Raw genomic sequence first — 19,217 nt, 5'->3', positions numbered from 1 at the left:
GTATTCTATAACTTATACTCAAATTCCAATTTTGAAGTACATGTCAGAATAGGCAGTTTATTGTTGTCAGTTCCTTCATCTCTTTGAGAAGCATAGGACCTCAGTGACACATTTTCATCTCATACGATTGTTTGCGATTATTTTTAATTCGTTCTACGAATTTCCTGATGAACAAGTCTCGGCATGTAGCGCTTGTGTCTATGATTTTTTTGGACGTCTACGGTTTCATTTATCCTGTGGCTTCTAATCCACTGCTTGGCAAAATATATCGATTGAATCCTTACGAAGCGTATGGCTAATCCAGTGCGACTTCGCATAAAATTTGACATTGGTTCGATGTTGCATTTTCGGTGGAATTCTTCATTGGTTATAACATTTGACCACCAAACTCTTTTAATTCTTCTCAGACATCTGTTAAAGAAGTTATGTATTTTCTGTATAATTGTTTCTATTCTGAGCCATGTTTCAAAATCATATAATAGCACTGGAATGACGTCACGTTTGAAAGTTCTGAGATTAGTGTGTATTGATAATATTGACAAGTGCTACCCCTTTCTTAGCTGATCGCATGTGCTCTTTGTTTTGTTTATGCGGGCAAATATATCTTTTTTGGCACTACTGGATATAATACTACTCTGTGAGAGAAAAAAAAATTACCGCATCCATTATTTCGTATTGTACAGTCTGTGTTACTTATGACGTTTATTTTAATCTCTTTAGTTTTATTTGTATTTATCTTAAGACCTGCTCCATCGGCAGCCGAACACAAATCATTGGCAGCTGAACACAGATCATTGGCAGCCGAACCCAGAACATTTATTTTTGACTGCATGTCGGAGTGCCTGAATAATAGCATAAGCCAGGTCTTCAAGGTATTCTTGGAAGTTTCAGAAAAGATATCTTCTTTTGTCTTAAAAACATGATTGCAACACATTGTCAATGACAATCAGAAAATAAATCGGTAAAAACGAACAATCCTGTTGAGCGCCGAAATTAGTTTCAAAGTAATCGAAATATTGCCCATTTTGCAACTTTTGCGTGATACCGCGTGGGCTTTGGGCGGTGTATGCTATCGAAAGCAATACGAAAACCGATAAATGCAAGTTGTTGTGACACCAATTATTTAGTTATAATGACCTCCACCGTATTAGTTTGGTCTTTGCATGAATGGTTAGAGTAATTACTACATACAAAAGAGAAATGTCACCTTTTTCAGGATGATGATAAGGACATCTGTTAGCTAGTAATTGGGTACAGCCCCTTGATTCCAAATATCAAGGAAGAGAAGGTGAAGAAGACATATAGTGTATATGTTTGAAAAATGCTATCTAAAGTCATCTAAAGTTGCTTAGTTTCTGATGTTATGAGTACTCCATTATTTGATATAATTCGGCTTTAAATGGTTTTTCTTTTTCCTGAAATCTTTCGGGTTTTTTTATAAAGTCTTTTTATATCTTGTTGACTCCTATATCCTTCAGAGGTTAATTTATCGAACCAGGCTCGTTTATCAGACTTGTAGGCCTTTTCGACATTTATGTTTTATGTGTTGTAAGTGAGCATGGCTTGTCGGTATTAATCTTCGTAGTTTCGATGGGTTCTTTTTTTACTAGCATCTCTTCTACCTTCAATTAGCATCCATGTTGCTTTTGGGTGGTAGCCTAATACATTTTGACACACTTGGTATAAATTAGATTTGAATTGATTCCTTTAAGGTTCTTTGTATGTTGTTGCATTAAACTTTTTCGGTGTGGCTTTAAGATTCTATGTCAGCACTCGTTTTTACACCAACATCTAAAAGCATTTTTTCCATTTTCTGCTTATGCATATACAGTCGATTTGATTTTCAGTTTAGCCCACTGGAGGAATCCAGAATGAATTGTGTTCCATCAATAAATAAGTCGGATGTGTTGCACAATTTTATCAAGTGATCAATTGGTTCATATATCCTTTCCAATTTGTCAATGATGTATTCAAAATTAGTGTTGACGCTGACAATGATCCCTATCGTTCAGAGTCTATCGACGCTGATCCCTAGACGCTGAGTCTATAGTAGAAATCAGCTTTTGATTCTTCATTAGCAGCTTCAGTTGGTACATACGTTTGAATAATCGTGGGAAGTTTATATAGCAATAATATTCAAATCTGGACCGTTATGAATAAAATTCGGTACATTCTTTTATAAGATTACAAAAACTTTGTGTACATTATTTTATTTTAATATCTATATTAACACACACATCCAATTGTTCAGTTTATATGGTTGCTATAGAATACAATAGTCTGATTTGAGCCCATCGTAGAAATGACTAAGATCAAATGACTAAGATCTATTGTACAAAAGTATTTGTGTAAGATTTCAAGTATTTAAGGACTAGTTTTTCTGACCTAAAAGCTTAAATGAGTTTTAATTAAAAATAAATAAATAAATATATAAATATATTTATTTACGTGTGAGTGGACATATTAACGCATTTACCTATTTCAATAAAAAGTGTAGCAATAAGGCAATTTCTGTATAAAATCTATACAGATATGTGCGATAATAGTTTCAAAAGAATACAATTATTTTTCAATTGGAGACAAAATAAACAATAAGTTATAATTTTTTAAGTTAAATTTAATTTTATATTGTATATTATTTATGTATTTGTTTAAAGTCATGTGATGTTTGCTGTAAAGTGTAAACGTTTGATGTTAATTTTGCAAACATCGTTGACACACTTTTTTTGCATTTTTAAGTGTATACATATTATAAAATTCTCAAATTCAAGATCAGATAGAACCGTAAAAAACTTTCATCGAATGTCCAAACATTCAGAAGTTTGTATTCGGAATATAAAGACATATATAGGAAGATAACAATATGGCTGATCGTTTAACTCAATTGCAAGATGCTGTTTCTCAAGTAAGTTGTTATTAATATTAATATTAAAATAGATTCGATTCAACCATTTTCATTTTAGCAATCTATATATTTCTGCAACACTATTGATTTCATTGGCAATAGCTGTTCTAATGGTTTGGGAATGCCTGCAGCAAGTGAATCTGTCGCAATTGGTCTTGGACAACAAATGTCTCAATCAGTATTTATATGTGCAAAGGATATTGAAACTTTGATTGATTCATTGCCCAATGAAGATAGTTCCACTGAACTTCAATATCAAAGCTTAAAGAGACTAGAAGCAGAACAACAGACACTGGCTGAGGAGCTTGAGGACTTGGCTAACATAGGAGAATACATGTTGTTAAAAATTCGGTCAATAATAAATGACATTTTCCAAGCCAAAAGAAATTTGCAAAAGGAATTAGAAGAGTTTAAAAAGACTACGAATATGAAATAAAACGCTTTAATGGTTTTTGTTGGCTTAAAGTAAAATAAACATAAACATATGTAAATGCTTTGTTTATAATCAGTCATATTTTTAAATTTTTTACGTATAGATTTCAGATAATCTCAGGTCAGTCAATAATTTTTGTCTAAGAAAAGTTTAACTATTTATACATTAACTTTCAGAGCGTACTAATATTGAAATACCCATATAGTTATAGCAAGGCATCCCTCCTTAGCAGATCAGACTTGAAATTGCTGGTGGGATATTTAACGGGTTACCATGGACTACGTTATTAGCTTAATAAAATAGGTCTGTCCGAAGAGATGGAGTGTCGACTCTGCTTAGAAGCAGACGAGAGTACCAGTCACATTCTCTGTGGAGGAAGTCACTGGGAGAAGAGCTGCTTTCTCCTTCTGACATTAGGAGGTCCTCAACGGACGACATTCTGGCTTTCATTCGAAAAGCGGAATGTCTTCTGTTCGGTTAGGGTCAGTTGCAGTACAAAAGATCAATCTGGTCGCAGTGCTCTGCTCCGCTGGGAGCAAGTACCCCGTTTTATTTCTATTCTAATATTGAAATATTGAAAATGTGATTCATATATTTCAAAAATTATTATTGTTTATTTATTATTGGACAAATATTAATTTTTTGTCCATTTTTCCAGTGGACAATATTTATATATCAATGTTTTTTAACACTTCAACTGGTTACACAAAAACTAACGAGTAGTTTGCCTTTGATGTCATCAAATATTTTTACTAAATGATTCTTACAACCACTACTTTAGACTATACGACAATCAAATTATTTGGTTTCCTTCGATGAAGTCGTCGCAATAGGTCTCTAGTATTGAGCTGCTTATTGAAAAAGCCTACGCATATCTCATTTTGGAGATGATGTAGGGCATAGACAGAGGAAGTTTGGCTTCTAAAGCTAAACTGGTAATGTGAAAGAATATTATTATTCGAAAAGAAGGACTTCAGCTTACTGGCTATGAAAGCTTCATACAGTTTGCTGATAGAGTTAAGAAGAAAAATGGGGATAGCTGATGAGGTCAACTTTTGGTTTGCCACTTTTGACAATAGGATATACTATGGCCTTCCTCCATGCCTGGGGGAAGCAACCAGTGTTGTACGCATGGTTGAAGATCATGGCGCACTTTTTAAAGAAGAGAGGTGAGAAATGTCGCATGGCGTAGAAAGACACACAGTCAGTGCCAGATGACTTTTTGGACGCTTTGAGCCGAAGCATGTCGGAGAGGTTTGAAGGAGTGAGGAACTCTTGGGTGTCTTCAACATTGATGTAGTGGGCTGGGAACTGCGAGGAGAAAGTGACAACGCACTCATTGAAAGCATCCATGGACTAGTCCATGGACTACAGAGTTCGTAGTAGAAGTAAAGTGGTGTTCGCCTAGGCCAGCCGTAAGACTGTGATTAGTCACAACACTTCACCAAAGACGTTGGCCTTATCAATGTCATCATAAGCTATGGTGTTGCCATAACGAAGGTCAGAGATGGACCTATTAGATTCACAGATTTGGCTGATCGTACTGAAGACGTCAGACTGGCACTGGGTGGCCCGAAGTTTGGCACTACAGGAATTGAACCTGGCTTGGTTGACTCTCTGGGTGTCCAGGTTCTAGAGAATGGCTTGGGATGCATGAACGTGCATGGAGGATATCTGTCTAAGACGATAAGTTCTGCGGCGAAGCGATTTTCTCAGTTTAATGAGGTGGAGGGTATAAACCGAACATGCACCTTCGGAACATTCTCATCAATTGTAGAGGCAAAAATGTTTTCAAGAGAATCGGCAGCAGAATCGAAATCCGCAGGAATCATGTTCCTGTGTTCGGGGATGCTCAGCGGAAGAAAGAGATGATCAAGAGTGAGATTAAACTCTGACCAGTTGGTGCTGGGAAAGTTGAAAAAAGTGCGGGGGCAGGCACGAGTAACTCTGCAGTCGTGAAGCGCAAGCCTTACAGCTTGGTGAACGGATACGCCGTCGATGACACGCGGATCATCGAGGCAGGGGAGGAGGCGATTATTCGCTATGAAAACAGTCAATGATATTGTTGATATGAGACGGAACCGAGGAAGCTACCACACTAAGAATAGAAGTGACTGAGCTGCTAGTCAGCCAGTTGAAAAGTCTGGTGCCACTACAGCAGGAGTTAGAATTATTCCACAAGGGGTGGTAGCTATTGAAGTCACCCCCCATAACGAAAGGGTTCGGGGACAAGAATGCAAGGGTGCCCAGCTCGTTTGGGTTAATAACGTTAACAATGGAGGGAGTGTGGTAGACACAAAAGATGTTAAGATCAGGGCGGTGGGAGGTGGAGAGAGTAATGCGAACCGCCGCAAGAGAAGCAAGTGTAGGTATGTGAATCCTAGAAAACTTGAGAGAGTCTTTGGCCAGAATGGCTATTACACTATCGTCGGTCATCAGATCATTCGATAACAGTTTCTTTTATGGATAGGAACCCAATATTCAGTTTGTACCTTCTAGAAAATGGTACATGTGAAGAATACACATTTGATAATTATTTTGTTGCGATTATGTTATGCACAAGATGTCATAATAAGAAAGGTTTTCTTACTCACCACATCGTGGTGAAAGTTAATAGTTTTAATATTGAGTGCTAAATCATGATTTTTAGAGTGAACAAAATCAAAAAATATTGCTTTGCAAATAATTGCAAGAAAAATGATAGAAAATTGATCATTTGAAAGACTGTTATAATAGTTTCATAATAGACACAAAAGTAGACAAATATTGACCAAATATATTTGTAATTAATCAGGGGTTTTTAAGAAATTAAAAACAGGATGTTGTCCTCATGTATATATTTTGCAGGATTTCTTCTTCTTGTCTAAGGCTTATATTAATGTTGTTCACATTGGATAGTAGCTACTAATATCTAGATATTGCTGGTGGTAATTGGCGGTGTCGACGCTACCATGGGAGTTACTGTTCTTATGCGTGAAGCAGTGGTTGATTCGTTTGAATAAGTGCGGATGGATAGGATTCCTGTTGATACAATCAGGAGTGAATGATGGCATATACTGAAGGCATGAGCTTTGAGCTGCAAAAGTAGTAGGTAATAAGCCCATGCAGGTGACTGAGCTTCAGTTACAGAGCACCGGCTTGTGAAAATTTGAGTTTTTGAGTTAAATTATCGATTGGAGATTTGGATACAATATTAAGATTAGTGGTAGCAAATTAATTCAGAGTCTTTTAAATAAATATATAACTGATAAATATTTGTTGAATAATAAAATATGTTATTTTGTTTACAGAAAGCAAGAGAAAATGCAATTCACACGAGCAGTTGCAGTTTTTTGTCCTTAGGTCTTTGCATCTATGAATGCCCCAATTATGATTTTAATGTGAATTTTATGGATAAATCTAAAGTTCTACCTATGTAGCGCTGTTATCAAATGTTATATGAAAGTAAATATGTAAGTTTGCAGCTTCCTGCACTTCCACAATATTGTCATTTTATTAAGAAGACTTGTAAAGAAATATTAGGAGAACCGAAAAATAAATGGGTTTAAGAATATTAGACTATGATTTATGCCAACTTATATTGGTATAACGTAGCAACAAAACTTATCAATTATACTGGATTCACAAGAGAGTTTTGTTTCTAATTTTAGCTCTCAAATGTTGTTGCTGCAAAATGGCTCCGGTCCTAGTTTTTGACGGTTATAAGACAAAACTCTCGTGTGAATCCCGTTATTATGCCACTTCTCTCTGAGCATATTGTTTTACATGTAAAACCTAAATAAATTGGGAATTTACTGTAAATGGTGTTTATGATTGATGCTGTGTAAACCTTATAAACTATTTTATGCGAATATTTTTGGCATATCGATAAGTCGATTATTAGTATCCATTGCGTTTCATATAGAGTGCTTTGAGTAATTGTCGAGAAGAAGACTGCTGTTATTCATGTAAGTAAATTATTCTTTCTTATGAACTAATCAGATTAATTTAATATTAATTTTAATTTAAAAGATTAACAATAGCTAATTTTTGAACTAATAAGTTTCATTTTAATTTAAAAGAACAAAAAAGCTATTTAGGGTTTTAAAATATTTTATTTGGAAGTGACTAAAGACCATTAAATTATTATATATTATAACAATATGTATTATATTTATAATGTATTATATATATGTTAAATATATAATATATGTATGTTGTAAACATCACAATAAACAGTTATTAAATATTGTTTCATCTCTTCAATAAGAAAGTCTAGAAATTTCTATAGAAAGCAATTTAAATATAGAAAACAAATTAAAGTAATAATTATTAATCAAACATTAAATAAGTAAATATTGTTGGTGTTTGGTAAATAAAAAGTTTTATAATAGTTTAGATAATATAAGCTTAATGTGAATAATTCCATTATTATTTTAGAGTTCCAGATACTAAACAAAATGGAAGGTGTATTGGAGATTAGTGAATTAACTCACATGCGAATTAAATTTATGGTGAGTGGTATTTCATTAGCCATTGCAAATGGGTTGCGTCGGATAATGATATCAGAAGTGCCTACCATTGCTATAGATTTGGTTGAAATAGGTGAAAATTCCACAAATCTGTCGGATGAGTTCATTGCTCATCGTATGGGATTAATTCCATTGTGCTCTGATGGGGTCGTGGATGTTATGCTATATGCACGTGATTGTGTTTGCACAGGATTTTGCGCAGCATGTAGCGTTGAATTAAATCTGGATGTTAAAGGCATAACAAGTGAAACACAATTAATAACAACTGGCAACCTTAATTCTAAGCATAAACTTGTATGTCCATCAATTCAACGTCTCACTCCGGATAATTCGACTCCAAAGCCAAGTGATGAAATTGTTATAGCAAAAATTCGTGGAAATCTAGGCCTCACAGTTCGTTGCATAGCCAAAAAAGGTATAGGAAAAGAGCATTCAAAATGGAGTCCAGTCTGTGGTGTTGGTTTCGATTATGATCGCGAAAATTTTTTGCGTCATACAGTATATGATACTCCAGCGGATTGGCCAGATGATGAACCTTGGAAAAATATTGAAGAAGATGAAGACAACCCACGCCCAGTAATCGATTATACTTACAAGCCTAATTTTTATTTTGATGTAGAGTCAACTGGTGCAATGCTTCCTGAAAATATTGCTCTAAAAGCTGTTAGCATTTTTATTGAAAAAATACGAGAGCTCGATGCTGCTTTTCATACTTATTTCGATAATCCATACTCATCTTCTGCTACAGAAGGTGTTATCCCAGAAAGTGTTACCACAGAAAGTGTTAGCACCCCAAAATCTTTTACTATTTTCACTGATTAGTAAGAACTAAAGCATCTATCATTCTCTTCAACGAATGATATAGTGCATTCTCTTCAATTATATAGTGCTTGATACTCATGAATAAATATAAAAAATAAAAATTTCATTTTGCTGACTTTTAATTTTTAATCTATTACATTCTATTAAAGAATAAGTTAAGCAAGAAGGTTGTCGTTAGTTAAGTATTTACGAAAAAAACACTTAATTTAAATTTACTTATATATCTACATTAACATTAATTAATTGGATCACTCCATTCTAATTTGACAATAGCTTTTCAAATTCCTATAATCCAACACAAAGAGATATTAGTATATTTTAATAGAAAAATAAAAAATATTTAGATTAATATTTACATTAAGGCCGTTTGCGAATTTGAGTAAATTGATGGTAAATTCAGGGAAATAGTAAATTATGTCGGTATGGTAGCGAATGTTAGTATTTACCAGAATTAGGGAAAGGTAAATTAGATAAAAATTAGGTAAATTAGGGGTTACCATTGTGAAAATTTTATTATATATAAAAATAAAAAAGTTTGAATATTTTTAACTAAAAATAATAAATAAGTGCAATAAATAAATAAATAAATATTTACATAAGTGCAGTGTAAAAAAAATCCCTAGGAAATTTCCATTTACTTTATCTCAATTTACTCGAACTTGCACATGGCCTAAATGTTTAAAATGTTTATATAAAATAAGTGAATTATAATATATATAATGTAATAATAATAATGTAGACAAACAAATAGAGGGGAAAATAATTTGTGCTACTGAGTTAACCTTAAGAGGGACTATTTGTAGCCTAGTTTTTGCGTTAAAGGTCGTTTGTTTGAAAAATATTTCGGCACTGCCTTATCGAATTTTGGATCTGTTCTCTAATTTACGCTACTTCGTTATCTTTTGCCTAGTAGCTTATACGGTTCTTCAGCAAGATATAAAGGTGAAAGAGGTATCTCAAGTTTTGGACAGAATACACTTTCTTCAACAATTGAAAGTATGATAATAGCTCAACTGTAAACATCTAGGGTTAAGAAGGGATGTTTATTTTATTATTAGTATTTAAACAGGAGTGGAGTCGCAAGTCCCAAGGATCGAGTACACAAAGTAACCTGTCTGAATGCATTTAACTTGATAAATATTATGTTGTATTTGTCGTCCTTATTCGAAGTAGTCTCACAGCTGGATAATTACCTGACACACGCTGGGTAATGAACTATAGTACGTACAGCGAGTCCTATCTTCAAGACTTTAAATTTGGTGAATGATGTAATGATGCCTCGGAATTGGAACTCGAATGTTGACGATCCTCGAAAACGAACTAAGGAGGGTGCCTCTATTCAACTAGCGGAAGCTCTCAAAAAAGGAAAAGTTGACATCACCATCAATCAGGAAATGCGATGGACAGTACAAGGTAGGTCTAAAAGAGCAAACTGTGATATCTACTTCAACTGTAATGCAAATAGGTGTTAATTTTGAATTTTGAAATGGTCAGAGGTTTACTTCTATCGATAGTATGCATCACTCAGGATGCGCATGTTATTAGCGATGTGTATTAAGAGTTCAAGAGAAACCTTACGCATGTGTTTCAGTCTTGTAAGTCTGATAGCTTTCAAGTATTTTTGTAGAGTTCTCCAGAAAGATGGGCAGTTACACAGCAGATGCTCCAGAATTTTCTTTGCATCAAGGTCGTTGTATTTGTTACAAGCATAGTTACAAGTTAAGTATAGGTTGTTGCATGTTATGCGACCAGAGAGTGACGCGTCAATTAATGCTTTACAGTTCTATCGATTAAACGTTATAATATATTCGATGTACTTTTCCTCGAATATATGTCTACATATGATCCTAGCTATTCTACTGGTTGTTAATTTTCGCAACCTTTCCTTTGCTCTCCTTGTCAAGTACCCATCCAGGAGTTTATATATTACATCACTCAATACGTCGTGTGACTAACACAAAGATGACGCTGCCATTGTCAAATCCATGTTTATGAAGTAGCAACCTTCAAAAGACGTTGTGTAAAATTTCATGACATTTCGATTAGTCAAAAAAAAGTGACAGCCATTTAAGTGAAGCTACTTTTGTTATTTTTTGAAAAAGAATGAATTCAAAACAATTTTGTGTGTTAATTTTTTTGCTTCTTGATGAAAAAATATACTGTACAAACTCAGAAATGGCTTCAAAAGTGTTATCCGGACTCTGCTCCATCGAAAAGAACCATTTGTTATCGGTTTGCTGAATTTAAACGTGGTCATACAGACACCGATGATGGTGAACGTTCTGGTCGTCCAATTCAGGTGGTTACTTCAGAAAACATCACAAAAGTCCAGAAATTGGTTATCGTAAACTGAAATTGCGTGAGATTCCTGAGACCGTAAAATTATCAGAAGGCATTGTGTTTACAATTATGCATAAACATTTGACCATGAGAAAGCTCTTTTCAAAGTGGGTGCCGCGTTTACTCACAGTCGATCACACATGGATCCATCACTTCAGTTTGGAATCAAAACAATCATCATCTGAGTGGACTGCAGTCGGTGAATCACGTCCGAAGCGTTCAAAGGCACAGCTGGGAAAGTTATGGTTTCAGAATTTTGGGATGGACATGGTATAATCTGCTTTGACTATCTCGAAAAGGGAAAAACCATCAATAGTAACTACTACACGCCATTACTGGATCGTTTGAAAAAACGATCGCATAAGAAAAAAAGAAAAAAGTTTTCTTTCACCAAGACAATGCACCATGTCACAAGTCAATAAAAACGATGGCAAAATAACACTTCACGAATTACACTTCGAATTGCTTCCTCATCCACCATATAGTCCAGATCTAGCCCCCAGCGACTACTGGCTATTCGCTGATCTAAAAAAAAATGCTCGCCGGGAAGAAATAAAGAAGTAATTGCTGAAACTGTCTATTTTGAGGTAAAAGACAAATCCTTCTACCAGCGCGGCATCGAGAAGTTAGAGAAGCGTTGAAATCATTGTATTGCCCGTGAAGGAGATTATATTGATGAGCAAATTCAATTTTTGGTAGAAAAAATTGTTCTTTTAGTTAATCACATGACATATTGAGTGATGTGTTACCTGTGTCAGAGGTTTGAGTACTTCGCTTGTTCGGTCCTCTGAAAGTCTTGCGCTAGTTTCAGCATAGACAAGAGTGCATTGATGAACTTAAATCTTTATATGGTGATGAAGCACCATCTTATAGCAGGGATGGTGAAAAAACCTGTGAAAAACAGGTTTAATGAATTTAATCGTGGCCGACGCTCGCTCAGCGATGAATTCTGTGAAGATCGTTTAAAAACGGCCGTTGTGCCAGAGAACATTGATGCCGTGCTTGAAATGATAATGCAAGATAATGCATACCGTGAGATAGAGGCATCCTTAGGCATTTCTCTCACCAGCATACATTCGATATTGCATGAACACCTGGCCGTAAAAAGTTTTGTTCTCGTTGGATCCCTCACAATCGCTCAAAAAAAGGCTCGTGTCCATTGGTGCAAAGAAATGTTGAAAAAATACGTTTGCGGTGCTTCAAAAGACGTTTATAAGATCGTCACAGGTGAAGAATCATGGATCTATGCGTATGAGCCTGAAACAAAACAACAATCAACCGTGTGGGTCTTCGAAGACGAACCAAATCCAACGAAAGTTGTTCGTGGAAGAAGCACATCGAAGCAAATAGTCGCCTGTTCCTTTGGGAAAACTGGTCATGTGGCGACTGTTCCCGTTTGAGCAACGAAGGACGGTCACTTCTGAGTGGTACACCACAATTTGTTTGCCTGAAGTCTTCGGAGAAATTCAAAAAACGAACAAGAGAAGACGAATCATTCTTCACCATGACAGCGCAAGCTCTCACACATCGGCTCAAACCAGCTCCATTTTGACCGGTCAAAACGTCGAATTGATGGGTCTTCCGCCGTACAGCCCTGACTTGGTACCCAATAACTTCTTTTAAAAGTGCATCGACAATTTGTTTGAGCGCATGGAATAGTGTGTAAATCGGGCTGGAGAATACTTTGAAAAACAATACAACAATTTGATAAATATTCGCACTTTCATTATTAGGCCAGAAATATATATAGCAGCCCTCGTAAAGCGCCCTGTAATTATTAAAGCTGTTTCTGGATAATGTGTTCACACATCAGAATGTATGGATGAATGAATGCTGCCACAGTCTGGCTAAAATGTTTTCCTACCCTTTGGTAGCAAAATTTAGTGAAAAATAAATAAACTTATGTATTTGTTATTTTTTTTTTGTTTTAAAAAGTCGCGATCACCATTCGATAGTCTGCTGTTTATTATTTTAAACTGACTACTTATACAGAGGTAACTTTAAATAATTTACAAATATTTTTTATATTTTATTGTAGTATGTACATATGTATAAAATAATTTGTAATATATGTTAATTAGTTCTTAAGATTCTAAAACTTATTGTTAGGGTTCAATAAAAGCGATTTAATAAAGACATATTGTTAATTAAAAAAAAAAGAAGAATTATTTCACAAAAGTTATATTATTACACAGGATACATATAGGATATTAGATAAATACAGGGTATAAATAAATTAAGGATATTAGATACATTACATGGTGGGAATACATATGGAGTATTATTGTTATATGTATAACAATATATGTAGAATAAGCATTTATTTCTTTTACTAACAGACGTCCCCTGATAAGTTTTGTAAAAGATATCTCACAATCACTCCAATAACTTTCTGATTAAAAAAACTTTTTGGAATTGCTTAGTAGAATCTTTTGACTTGTTCCTACACACCCCAACTTGTGGCTTTTCTATACGAAATTTCTTAAATTGATAGCCAAAATACTTATCCACGCGTCAGCGAAAACTTTATAGTTTGCAGCAGTCCGCATGGCAGTAGGAGACGTGACCAAAACTTTCCACAATTACGAGTTTATAAACTAGCGAGAGGAGAAGTTACACGCTTGAGATACTCGAACAATAGAAATTTAAAGTTTGTTTCACATGCAAAATTCAAAAAGGTTCACTTAAGATTTTATGAATAAATAATATTAGGTATATAAATAAAAAATTAATAGTACAAAATAAAAATAAATAAACGTTCGAGAAAAAATTGAAGGCAATGATTTAGATTTTAAGTCATTGGGAAAGCATATCTCGTATGTAAAACCTTCCCTTCAACCCGAAATGCTAGAAATATTTTACTAAATACTTCCGTATTTATCCGGATATAAAATTTTAAACTACTAGTCGATGGGACTGTTTAATATTTTTTTTTCATTCTGAATACATATATATCTATGTATTATATTTATATAATTATTGTAAAAAGATTAAATATTTTTTCCTTTAAGTTTCTAATCAATCCCCAACATGTGAAGCATGAATGTGAAATGCCTTAAAGCTTAACACAAAAAAAGGTACAAGGATAATATATATTTTTTGTGGCACAATAAACCACAAAGTGATGGACTTACAGAATAGAAAAAGTATTTATGTTGAGACATGTTATTGTAGTTCAATCCAACAGAATCCAATTTTGTTACTTTATCAAGGATACAGATAAACAGTAAACAAACAAATCATACAAATATTTTCATTAAATCTGGATTAGTTTTGGCATATATCAGCATGAGTCGTGAATGAAAACAAATGCATATGTGAAGCATATGTGAACTGTGACAGTTTTTATACTTCTGCACACTTCAACACTAGTTGTGTACAATTTTTATCTTTCAGATACTTTTGGTTATCGTTATACGAGTATATTTGTTTTATATTTTGGCATTCCGGCAAAGGCAGTACATTTGTATATGAAACATAAAGCAAACAAAAAATAAATTTTATCTGATTATTATAATGCCTCTTCTGCTTCATTACACGCTTTCTGTGGTAAATGACAGTAATTTATTTTCTATGAAAATCATTTCAACGACTCGCCTAACAAGATTCCTTGAATTTTGCGTGAAAGACAGTTACAACAAGAAATACACAAATATTTATGTAATTTTCGCATATTTTTCTATTTTCAATTGTTATTTATTTTCAATTATTAAAGATATAAATTTATCTATTCTTTTGATTATTCCTTTGTATCGATTTTTTTGCATATATTTCAGGGCGGAACCAAATGATCAAGAACCCACTTCATGTACATACGTATATAAGCAACTGCGACATTAAATATGTCATCTCGCCTAAGCAAATATATATCTAGAAAACTGTAAGGAGCATTTCTGATTAATGGTGTATTTGTTAGTTGTTCGGTCTGTTCTCAATTTTATCAGTCGTCCGTTTCGCATATTCCACTTTACAAAGTGTGTCAGTCTTATTTTAAAAGCATGCAGATACAGATTCATAAATCCATATCCGACGAGAAGCAGTGTATCATGGAACTCAATTCCGTCATGTTACTGGTTTATCCATGCCTCAATATTCGGAGTAAGAGAGATTCTGGATCCTGTTTTCCGCTCTACGGTATTTTCAACTTTGTTGCGTTAGGAATACTGCGATTTCTCTCAACGTTCTTAATTTCGTTGTTAGAATGTGCAGCACAGATACCATTACCATACCTTTGACAGATACCTGAGATACCTTTGACAGTAAATAACAATATGTTACACCCATCGGACTTAAGTGATATGTTGCCTTTAATCCAGATTTATAAGTGCCGAAATCAATACAATGAAATATGTTAGTTATACTTAGAGTGTTTATCTGCTTAAGCGTAGTTCATTGAAATTTTCGCTGAAATACACATTTTGGAGTATTTTATTGGACAAGCTTTAAAAAATAATTTCGGATAAATCGGAGGTTAAGACGTTGTTTTTTGTTAAAATATGTCTAACTTGTAAAGGAATGACAATTAGACATACAGGGTTAAGTGATTGAAGTGTTACCTATTCAAGCGATCATATCTTTTTTGTGTTAAATTATTTTTTATTGATTTAAATTGCAAAAATTTGTGAAAAAAAATAAAAAGTTCAGAATCCATACAGTTTAACACGATGTGGTCATCTTTTGCCTTGATTAAGCTTTCAAACGGTTAAAAAATAAGTTGCATGCTTCACAAATGTGATTTTCCGATATTTTGTTCCATATCTGAACAATGGCTTTCTTCAGCGCATCCATACTGACATATGTTTTAGTCCTCGCCTTGCTCATCAAAATATCTCAGATGAAATAGTCCATCAGATTTACATCCGGCGAATTTGAAAGCCTTTGTGTGGACGAAATGAAGTATGAAACCTGATTTTTTAATCATTCTTGTTTCACACGAGCTTTATGTGACGGTGTCGAATCTTGTTGGAATGTTCGTGGTCTACGAAGAAAATCTTTACGTGCCCACAACTCTGAAGCAACTTCCAAAACATATAACAATAATAAATCGTATTGCAGGCTCGATTAAAACGGTTGGAGATAGTCTATCGGCGGTCACAGCTGCCATTACTTGAGATATAAAATTACTTCGGATGACCATTCCTAGTTCCAAATTATCGGCAGTGCGTTGAGCTAACAAACACAATCCTTTTGACAGTTTGTGAACTGCTCAATGGGGAAATTTTTCTTATTAGAGAAACATTTCCAATGTTTGGAAATTCGGCACGTTCGTGCAAGCGTAACCACTTCTTGTATCTTTTGAGTATAACTTTTTGTTGCTTAGGTGCTTAGGAGCCTTCGTTCTCCAAACCATTTCAGGCGATGTAGTTGTTTTTTTTTCGTACATCATTATAAAATTTGGCAACGGCCTCTACTATTATAATGATTAATGGAACGATGCACAAACATTTTATTCACTTTAACCATATTTGGTTATGGTTATGAATTCTATTTCTAATAAATTTTGTTCTATAAGACTTAGACCCAAATTTTCATATGAATTTCACGTAGTTGGCAATATCAGTTTGACAGATATACCTGTGTGTAGTTGGTAACGCTTCAATCGCTTAACCCTGTATATCAGCTAACTTCAGCATCGGATGTCTGAATAGATTTAGTAAATATAAATTCGATTTAGCTAAGCATCTCATAAGTAGGATGACATTTTTAACTTCTAATTCCATTGAACTTTTTTTTCTTCATTTTCGTCTAAAACTCATGAGGTTATCTGTGCTTTCATTTATTCTGTACGACATTGGCAATTGACACACCATCTTTATTGAAAAATGGAAACGTCACTGACTCTTTAATGTGCTCATCTATTGTGGGCAAAAAGTTTAAGCATTTCTGATAACATGTTCACTTTGTTAGTTGAGTGTTTCCAAGTTAGGTAATAAAGTCATATTAAAACTATTTAATAAAGGCAAACAATATATAAGTTAATGAATTATTCTAACTGAAGAGAAGCACATTACTACTCAGTATCCATAACAAAATAACTCAATTTCGATGTCGTAAAGTTTTTTATTAGCAGAGAATTTATCCTTTGTTGACACAGTTACATACGCTTGTACTTAGAAATACAGATAAGATCCTTGCTGCAACAATTTAGTTGCTTTTAACCATGGCTTACGATATAAATCTCAAGTGTTTACCTAATAAATTTTGACTCTTTGTATATGCATGTAATGTTTGGAATACAGAAACGTGGAAACAATGGATGGCAAGAATATTAAAAAGAATTGCAATTCGTTTTGTACAGGACACAATATATTTCTCAATCCGTAAACAAGTAAAACCAATTTTTGTAGCATAGTTTCAGGTTGTTCACATCGAGGATATTCTCAGCAAAATTTACTTAACCAAGCACTTCGTGTAAGGCTGCTTTGTGGGCGTGTGCATGTCAGCATTCATACAATTTCTTTTATAAATTAGTTAAGCAATTAATTACATGTGTTTAATGACTTCGTTACTCATCAGAGTACCACAGAACTGCCTATTAATTTGTACGCAAAAACGATTTACAGCAATTATGTTATTATTGGAGCAATTAATTAGGTGCTATTATTACGCTTGATTTTTTCCCTTTAATTGCTTTTTATTACAATCGAAAGGAATAAATGCCTACTTATGTGCTGAGTATGAAAGATTGAATTAAGCATTCGATAATTAATAAATACAGGGATATTTAGTATAAGAAATCAATGTTTTCTGGAAGTGGAAAGTTCATTAATTAAAAGAAAAATTAAGCTGCAAACATATTTTTATTTGATACCTTATATTTGATATAGGATGATTTATTACTGCCGATTTAGAATTGTTTGGAGCACGTGATATAATGAAGGGAAAAAATAATGTCTTCCGATAAACCTCTTTCAGTAGAAATTGTCTTTGTTTACTAATTAAGCAGACACGACATAAATGCTAAACAAACATCAAATTAAAAAACCTAGTAAATTCTAGAGTAATTATCTTATAATTTAAAAATATTAATGTATGACAAGACTAATCTCAACAGCTTATGAAAATGAAAAGTATCATCACATTTTACGATTAATAACAAAAACAAGATATAACGTCTTGCCATAACCGAACACTCTAGCAAATCATGAATAGAATCCTGAATCAGTAATCATGAATAGAAGGATAAAGAGCAGAGTATTTACATTTATTTATTTACCTAAACTAAGATTAAGAACGTTTATATCTTTAATTACAAGCAGTGATGGATGCTTAGTAAGGAATCTGACTATTTAAAATTATATTCTACGAAATGGCTTGCTATATTCGCGATTAAACAACACAATTGAAATTCAAGAAAAGCCTATAAGAATCATCTAATTGAAGCTTAGGGGGAAGTTCTAATGCAGAATATTGGGAGAGATAAGACGGCGACAACAGCAGGTACTAAACAGTCCATTCAGTTTAACGGCAGATTAAAGGACTCGCTTAAGATTATCATTAAATTCATAGTTAATAATTTGTATTACTACACCTATTATTACTATCTGTTTTACAGTCCACACATGCACTTCTACCACTACCATCATTTCTACTACTTAAAGTCAAGCTTCGCAGCAGGATTGCTTTTACTTTGTTAACTATGAAAGACACATACTGCTCGAGTTAAAAAGAATTTTGTTTTATTAAAGAATTTAGTAAAGAGATTTCGTAAAGTAGTGAACTACAACAACAAATTCTTTTTATATTATTTTAATTATCTGAATTTTTACCTGACCATGCAGCTGCTTTGAGTTTTGGAATTATTTCTTGTATTAAACTATTAGTAAATAATTTTTTTTTGAGACTGCAAGTAGTAAGGGTTGAACTCGTGCCCTGCCAAATTTAAAGCTCTGAGTCGGCGTTCATAAGTCAACTGACTAAAGTATTTAAAAATAATTCTGTATTAATCTGTTTTAATTATTTTGACTATTTAAATTATAACTTCAGTAAGACTAGCTTATGTATTATTTTGTATTTTTTTGTTCCGACGTTAGAATGTTGGATATTTTTTTTATTTTTACTGGGTGAGCGAAGTACTGTCGGAGACGTATCTCTTGTACTACACATCAATGTCATGCTTTCAATAATTTTCTGTTATTACATACCTATATAAATAATCCTTTAAATCCAAGGAGGAGCATAGAGCCGCTGTTATTACATAACTCAC

At 33.7% G+C, this 19,217-nt stretch overlaps 2 protein-coding genes across 4 annotated transcripts; both read left to right on the top strand.

Annotated features, from left to right (window-relative positions):
* Positions 1-2,790: 2,790 nt before the first annotated feature.
* Positions 2,791-3,359, top strand: LOC119685805 (mediator of RNA polymerase II transcription subunit 21-like). The gene is made up of 2 exons (XM_038100188.1): positions 2,791-2,905; positions 2,964-3,359. The coding sequence occupies exons 1-2, from the start codon at positions 2,864-2,866 to the stop codon at positions 3,339-3,341; spliced, it is 420 nt and encodes a 139-aa protein (XP_037956116.1). The 5' UTR covers positions 2,791-2,863; the 3' UTR covers positions 3,342-3,359.
* Positions 3,360-7,227: 3,868 nt separating this feature from the next.
* LOC119682605 (DNA-directed RNA polymerase II subunit RPB3-like) lies at positions 7,228-8,746 on the top strand. 3 transcript variants are annotated; one of them, XM_038096088.1, is made up of 2 exons: positions 7,228-7,285; positions 7,758-8,746. In XM_038096088.1, exon 2 carries the CDS (start codon positions 7,778-7,780, stop codon positions 8,669-8,671), a length of 894 nt encoding a protein of 297 aa, XP_037952016.1. In that variant the 5' UTR covers positions 7,228-7,285; positions 7,758-7,777; the 3' UTR covers positions 8,672-8,746. The 3 variants fall into 3 exon arrangements, with proteins under 3 accessions (XP_037952016.1, XP_037952019.1, XP_037952017.1); XM_038096091.1 differs by having other exon boundaries at positions 7,258-7,285; positions 7,766-8,746; XM_038096089.1 differs by lacking the exon at positions 7,228-7,285 and adding an exon at positions 7,650-7,688.
* Positions 8,747-19,217: the final 10,471 nt, after the last annotated feature.

The sequence above is a fragment of the Teleopsis dalmanni genome, chromosome 2, assembly GCF_002237135.1.
Source record: "Teleopsis dalmanni isolate 2A chromosome 2, ASM223713v2, whole genome shotgun sequence".
In the NCBI taxonomy this organism is placed as follows: Eukaryota; Metazoa; Arthropoda; class Insecta; order Diptera; family Diopsidae; genus Teleopsis; species Teleopsis dalmanni.
Note: the sequence above shows the minus strand (reverse complement) of the source record. Positions and strands in the feature narration are given on the sequence as shown.